The sequence below is a fragment of the Pleurodeles waltl genome, chromosome 11 (assembly GCF_031143425.1).
Source record: "Pleurodeles waltl isolate 20211129_DDA chromosome 11, aPleWal1.hap1.20221129, whole genome shotgun sequence".
NCBI lineage: Eukaryota > Metazoa > Chordata > Amphibia > Caudata > Salamandridae > Pleurodeles > Pleurodeles waltl.
The window spans coordinates 927,671,911-927,679,635 of record NC_090450.1 but is presented as its reverse complement, the minus strand read 5'-3'; the positions used below and the strand labels follow the sequence as shown (position 1 = coordinate 927,679,635).

General features: G+C 46.0%; 1 protein-coding gene across 2 annotated transcripts in view; it reads left to right on the top strand.

Annotated features, from left to right (window-relative positions):
• The first annotated feature begins 2,906 nt into the window (after positions 1-2,906).
• RILPL1 (Rab interacting lysosomal protein like 1) overlaps positions 2,907-7,725 on the top strand; it is a 97,694-nt gene continuing 92,875 nt past the window's right edge. For both annotated transcript variants that reach the window (XM_069215005.1, XM_069215004.1), the window contains exon 1: positions 2,907-3,277. In XM_069215005.1, the coding sequence (XP_069071106.1) occupies positions 2,993-3,277 (285 nt within the window). In that variant the 5' untranslated portion in view covers positions 2,907-2,992. The remainder of the gene's footprint in view (positions 3,278-7,725) is intronic.

The following is a 7,725-nucleotide window of genomic DNA, read 5'->3' as shown; positions in this document are numbered from 1 at the left end:
CAGAATGAGACCTACATTTGTGAGGATCCCAAGAAAACTACGCAGCTTTTCACAGCCTTTCCCCTCTCCTATGGGTGCATGACAGAAAGTAAATGCCCCCTGGACTTCAAGGATCGTGTTTTTTTACAGAAAACAGATATAGAGTGAGATGATCCTTGCTAATGGCGTCCCATTCGCTATCCTCTCCTTGCCATCTGCATTTCAACTCCTACTGGGGAGCAAGCCAGGGGTCTTATATATTCTTCCCTCAGCATAGGTCTCGAAATGCACTTTCGACACAAAGCATTTATATGTTTTGTGAAATGAACAAACAGAAACAGAGTAAGGGCAGCAGGCATCCTGCAGAAGAGTGTCATGCCAACTATTTGCATTCCATCTTCTCTGGGGCAAGGGGATCAGTGGACTAAGCTCCCATTGTGTACCCTAAGATCCACTAACTTTGCAGGAGAGGCAGGAGCTGTCCACAGTGGTCTTCTGTTTGTCCCATCTGTACTCAGCCCTCACCTATCCTACATTCTCTGGGGCTAGAGGATCAGTGGCCTAACCTCCCATTGTGTACCCTGAGATCCGCTAATGTTGCAGGAGCTGTCCACTGTGGCCTTCTGTTTGCCCCACTTGTACTCAGCCACCAACTATCCTACACTTCACTCTGTGAAAATAATACCACACATGTCGGAGGCTATGCTATAATGAGCAGGGAGGGTTCAGGACTGCATCCATGTGTAGAGCATTTTAGATGTGCGGTTTGTTACTAAGTTTTGTCAAGTGGCACATCTCTAGTTTTTGGCCTTAAGATTAACTCTCAGGAGTACTTGAGTGCATTGCACAAGCCTTTCTCAAACCTAATGCTGTGCAAATGCCAAATACTGACGGAAAGCGTTATTTAGTCACATCTATGTAGTAGTAAAGACTGGAATGCAGTGCTAAAGGTAAATGCCGTCTCATGTTTAAATCACACATCCTCCCCGATAACAAAATGCACACCACAGCTGGCTTTCCAAAAGGCATACTGCAAGAACAGGGTAATGGTTCATGAGCTCGAGTATGGCTGTAGTTTTTGGAGGCTCTTTTTAACTGAAATGTGGCCAGTGGAATGTCTACAGGTTTTCGCACTGGGTTAGTTCAGCCCCCATGGGAATGTTCCAACATCACACATGTTTTAAGCATAGATACAATGGAGCACCTACTGAGGTATGCCTTGGATGGACCGTGCAAACTTTCCTCTTACATAATACCCCAGAAATTTCACATATTAACAAAATGCGGTACTTTTTGACATCTGTTTAGTGGTAAATACGTGAATTTACCTCAGCATCAAATGTCCTTCCATCTTGCATTTTCACCCCCCTCCCCAGAGCTTTCTGAAAATTCTGGTGTTTTCTGACACGTGAATGTGAAGAAATTGTGCTTTATTGAAATCTTGTTGTTTGCAGGGCATTCTGGGTAAATCAAAAGTCGTGGGATACGCACTTGCAGTACTAGCCAATAATCCCCTATGTCCCTTCTTCGTAGATGTCTGGGGTTGATAGACTTCCCTGGGCTCCGCAGGCTCCAATAAACCAGGTATATCCAAGGCAGATCGGTGCAATGTTTGCTCCTTAGCAAACAGGATTGAACTGGGATGGCCGAGTGGCCCAAGCTGGAGGCCAATGAGGGGCTGTGCACGCTACGTACACATTTAGAGGCGCCTACTTACTCTAGCGTGAATTTAGAAAGAAAATGGGATGCAGTAGCAACAGCAATGCTGTTTCAGAAAAAAACACTTTTACCTTTAGAGGTGGTAATAGGAATGTGAACAACTGCAGCACCTCAGTGGTCATCACGAATGACATGAAAACTTTTCCCACATAGGTTCAAAACAAAAAACAGCACCCTCCCAACACCACACCCTAAACTGCGTAGCTTGCAATCCCTGTGATTAAGCGCCCCAACGCACCAAAGAGCGGTAGTAAGCACTACACACATGCTACATTACACACAATACAGTGAAGCCGCTGTAAACCAGCGAGGAGCATCTCCAAAGCCTTTAATCCTGGCCCATCCAGTGATCTCAAGCTTGAGTTAAGACCTGTTCAACCCCCTCAAACAGTCACGATTTTGACCAGTTCCTGTCCTATCCCATGAAACCACGCCCAAATATTGGGTGCTGTTTTTGTTGGTGAAAAGTGTGGTAATGAAGGACTGTTAACTTTAGCTATTAACGGTTTTTTTTGCTAAATTTGAGACTTCCTTTTGTGTATGTCCACAAGTTCATGTTGGCTCCAAATAAGAAAAATGAAAGTATTAAGTCGGTAGAAAATCCAAGTTCGTTCAATCAGTATTATTTCTTCATCAGTTATTACTTTGTAGAAAGGACAGTTGCATCTGTAGGAGATGTATTTGCCATTCCAAGTTAAAATGCGAATTCTCCTGCGAAACTCATGTTGGCTGTTTTTATGGTGTTATCTGAGTCCACTTACGAATGTGTTAAATTATAATGGAATCCGATGCTTTGTAACTTGGAATTACCAATAAAAAAATCTTCAGAGGACTTTCAAATAGGTGATTGTCCCTTTCAGAAGTTATAACGGAGCATGAAATAATATTAATTGGACGAACTTTGATTTACTGGAGACGAATTACCTCCAATTCCATTGTTCTTGCCAATTCGCAAATCACATCGAGAAAGTAAATGGTGTAAGAAGTTAATTGCGTTAGGCATGTACAAATGTTTCTAAATTAACACATCTGTGACATCATGACCCCGGTCAGTCTGTTCATTGCACCCGCGGTCGGGATCTGGCAGGCCCCATGATGCTGACAGTACCGCTCCCTTCCAGGCGTTGCTCCTTGGCGCCCCCGGTTGCAGTGCGCGCACGCGCAGAGACGGCCCTTTCCTGCAGGAGTAGTCCATGGCAGGCTTCCCAAGCTTCTGAGCGCGCATGCGCACTGCTGGCGGGCGCTGGCAGAGACCGTGGGTGCCCCGCAGTCCAGCGCACCGAGCCCCGCGACCATGGAGGACGTCCCCGCCCTGGAGAAGCCGGTGGCCGAGCTGACGGTGATGGACGTGTACGATATGGCCTCGTCCGTGGGCCAGGAGTTCGAGAGGCTGATTGACCTGCACGGCTGCGAGGCCATCGGCCGGCTCATGCCCCGGGTGGTGCGGGTGCTGGAGATCCTGGAGGTGCTGGTGAGCCGCAACGCCATGGAGCCCGAGCAGCACGACCTGCGCCTGGAGCTCGAGCGCCTCCGCCTGGAGAGGGTGGAGCGGCAGGAGAAGGACAAGAAGCACCAGAAGGTGGGCTGCGGTTGTTGGGGGTGGGCGGCTAAGAGAGAGTTGTGGTGGAGAGAGGGCCAGGATGCATCTGAGAGTGGTTTTGGCGGTGATTTGATTGAGGTAGCGCTTAGAGGTGGGGCCTCGGGTGCTTTGAACTGGATTTGTCGCAGGAAGAAAACAGGGGGCACCACACACTGATACTGCCCCACTTGGGATGGAATGGTGGTTGTGGGGGCAGTAGAGGGGCAAGGGAAGTACAGTAAACATCTGACTGTGGGTCAGGAGGTGCAGGAAGGGCATGGGTCGTGAGTGCAGTTGGAAGCACCAAAGACCCGGACTGTGACTTTGGTGCTTTGATGTGGAATGGGGCAGTAGGTAGTGATGGGAAGTGGGTAGAAAGACTGCGGTCCAGATCGTGATCGATGGGCTGGAAAAGTGGAGGCTGGCAGTGGATGGGTTTGGCAGGGTATGACAAGTAGAGACTTGGATAGGGACTGTTGTTGTGGGAAGAACTGACCGACTGGGGCAGTGATGGCACTTATGTGTTAATTTAGAAACATTTGTACATCAAAATAATTTATTAGTATAATTATAGGGGCCCTGGTGGCAAATATAAACATAGGGTTTGCGTCACAGGTTGGCATTCACTGGCCACTGATTGTAAAGGAAGGTCAGGTGAGTGGCAGATTGGGCTGGGCAGTGAGCATCCGCACCCTAAGTGCCTGTAAGAAGATTTCCTGTCTGAGTTACTCAGTCACACCGTGTGGACAGTCTTGTATCCTTTATGACTGAACGTGGCAAGGCACTAGACGCTCAGGCAGGAGGACAAGTCGGGGGGTTGGGGGGTCTTATGCGGGGCGTGGGAAGAAGCAGTAAGTCTGGTCATACTACACACTGAGACTGAGAAGGATGCAGGTGAGAGATGAACAGATGCTGCTATCAGTGTACACATTGGGGGCGATGGAAAGGTTTGCAGGAGTGGAGCATAACCCCTGCCGGTTCCTTTTTCACCGTTTAGAGGTATTCAAATTAAATACAAACCTACGTTGTTTGAATGTTTTTGTTGTTAGACGTCAGGGTGTACTTCGATCGTATTTTATACCGGCGTATTAGCGTTTCTCCATAAATGTTTAATTTTACCCTAGAATAAACTTGACAAAACTTCCACACATTTTATTTTGAGGATTTGACTGACTGGTGATGGGTATGACTGAAAGCGAGTGGCAGGAGATGGGCTGAAAGAGATGTTGGGGGCGAATGAAGATGGGGTGCGAAATGCATAGAGCTGGCAGCTACGACTAAGGGAGAGATTTTCGCTGCAGGGATGTGAGTAGGGATGGACGTTTGTAATCAGCGGCCTATTAGAGAACGCTGTTAGCATTTGCAGTTAACCGGGTGATATGAAATGCACACATCTGCAAAGTGTCTATGACCTTTGTTGCAATGCTCCCTCAGTGCGTCCCCTCCCCCCCCCCCCCCCGAGAGCGTTCATTACACATCTGCGCGTTATCATTATCGGTTTAACCTTTGTGACCCGGATGGGATGGGGGGTTAGGGGAGGTTGAATTTCTCCAAGTAGTTTAATTGTCATACCACATACTATTTTCCTAAATGTCCTAATAGCCTGTTCCGCGCCCTCACCAGGGAGTGTTCATTCAGAAAGCCGTGCTGTGGCTGCATTCCTGCACGCGAGTCATTAACCTGCCCCCCCACACCCACTCTCCTATTGGAGACCGGGCTACTGCATATTCATGCATTTATTAAATGTAAAGGGATCTTTCAGGTAGGATTTCAATGGCTGGGTCCTGAATTACTGCATGCTGTAATAAGCCTGAAATCCTCAATAGACTGTCTCAAACTTAGTTGGCGCCAGTGTTCACAGTCCATCTGTTCCGTTGCAGTCACGTGCTTTACTGCCCCAACTTGCTGTATGTAACATGTGAGTTATGGTCTTTGTAGTTATTCGTGTGTGACACTTTACCTTGCGTTTTGGTCCCGCATACAGTGCTGCGAGGGCATCTGTTGGAAGCAGGGTGCTATACACATGTGATCTACACTACTGTACAAGTATGTTGATTGTGACTTTTTCAAGCCACCTGTGAAATATGCACCTTAATAAACGCCCTTGGATTCCCTGTTAATGTTGTGGGCCAGCTTTAAACCCCCTCTCCCCCACTAAAGTGCAGAGGGCATCATTACGATTGAGTTCTGACGTACGGTGTTCAGTGGGACTTATTCTGCTGACTTGGAATGAATGGCTTGGTCTTCTGTCTGCCTGTGAGGGCCTTCCTGCTGCTCAGTGTGATTTCTCTATAACTTTGCTATCCCGAATGGTCAGTAGACAAACGTGGGTTGACGAGACAATTTTATAGTACTTTGTTCGAGATTTGCAATGGGGAAGGAATCCTGCGGTATGTCAGCAGGGACAGCAGTCATCTCACTGGGCAGCCACTGTACTGCTTTCTGATTAGTCATATCATGGGGCTGGCAGCCCCGCCCCCTCCAGACTGGGTAAGTGCTGTTTGTGTTTACCCTTTGTCTGGCATGAAATAGACCTAGTGAACACACCCTTCGCGTTGAACAAGGTTTGGAAAGCTCATGAGTCTAGGGTTGCTTCTCTGGAACTTTTTGTTGTTGTTGCAAGGGGCAGGTCTTGAGAAACGTTTTACATCCCCTGTAATTTTCAGAATGCATAATTAGATGAGAGGAAGAGTATATTTGTCTTCTGCGGATTAGTTGTGCGCCGTAGTGCCAACACCAGTAGACTTTCAGCCTCTTCAGCAATCCAAGCGCCAGGACACGGCAAAGAAAATAGACTACATAATGCAAGAACCTCACTGAGCAGTAAATAGACAGCTGCCTCAGGGCTGCCTGCCAAGCTATTATCATATTAACGAGCTTGTGTGGGTTTTCTGTGAAGCAACATTGGTTGTGTTCAACATTTTTTTTTAATGCACCCCAAATCCTATAGGTAACCAAACACGTTCACATTAAGTTAGAAACTAAAAGTGAGCAACATTTAGTTCGAAAATAAAATTAAGCTGCATAGTTATCCTTTTCAAAAGAATTACGTTTTGGATGTTACCCTTTTTTTTCCCCAAAATATATTTTGTTCTTGACAATATACTCTTTCGTGCTGTATGTAGACTGCAGCCCTTCACATGAATTGCTGCTGCACAGGGGTGCCATCCCTTGGCCTGACCACATTTTGAGTAATTCAATTTTGCGTCCTAGTGTCCAGAGCCAATTTTAACTTTCTTTTCACTCTCCTTACTCTTCACTGTCAGCCTAAACTGTAGAGTCCATCGGACTCACGATTCCATCTCCGGTTTTGTGTCAGCACCTTCTGGGTGGTGATCCGTCAGACATTGCAGTACCGGTCTGACGAGGAGTTAGCCCAATGATGACGCCTAGCGTACTTTATGACGCTTGAGGGTACTCCTATCTTATTACTGACACTTGTCCTCTGTTTAGACAGTCTCTTTTGGAACGGTGTACTCCTTTTTTTTGGCATCCCTTGTGCACCACCAGTTTCCCTACTCCCATGTTCTCTTTGCTAATGGTGATTCCTGCTGCAGTTGTGGGTATCCTCCTCCTCCCACCGGTAATCCTTTGTTTTGCTGTTAACATTCCAGGACGTCCCCGCATTACATGGATGAAAGAGAGGACCCCACCAAGATCTTCTTCAACACCTGCATGTAATAGTACAACATACACAATTGAAGCGGAAAGCAGGCCCATTTCCAAGTACTCCTTCACTTTTGCTCTTTTGCATTTCTGTCCTAGTATAATTATTATAATTTATCATCTAAACCACAACACAATAGTGTTACCTTTTTAAAAACTCTTTCATATTGAGGGAATTTATTTTCAAATTTTTACAGAATTTTTTTTTATTAGACTTTAAATTTCAATTGTTCACATATTCTCAAAGTAATAGCAATTGCATAGACTTTTAAATGTTTGACCTAAAACTGTTCTTCAGGTAATCAGTAGTTTTTCAGATCAGGATTGTGGAATTAATGAAATATCTACTTGTCCATGGGACAGGTTGCTTCATAAGTCTACTTGTCCTGTAAAAAAATCTACTTGTCCCTTTTCTGCCATGTAGTGCGGCAACAAATTATGGCAGTAATCTCGTTTAATAAGCGCTCTGATAATAGCCTCTCTGATTTTGCCAGGCCTAATACTATAGTAGGGCTTAAATACTAGCAAATTTCTTATTTAGCTACCTTACTGCAGAGCTACAAACTGGGGCCGAACATAGTGGGAAGCAGTAGTTCCAGGGTTGGAATGCCCTTTTGAGTCTATGCAAAGCTACTAGCTTGCATGTTTTAAGGGTTTCCCCCAGCTCTTCTCAAATTATTTCCCATACTGAGAAAGGTTAGAAATTTACTCCTGACAAGGGTGAGAAGTAAAACTTGCAGGGTTGGAGAAAAAAGTTGTTAAAGGGAAGGTGAACTTGCAAA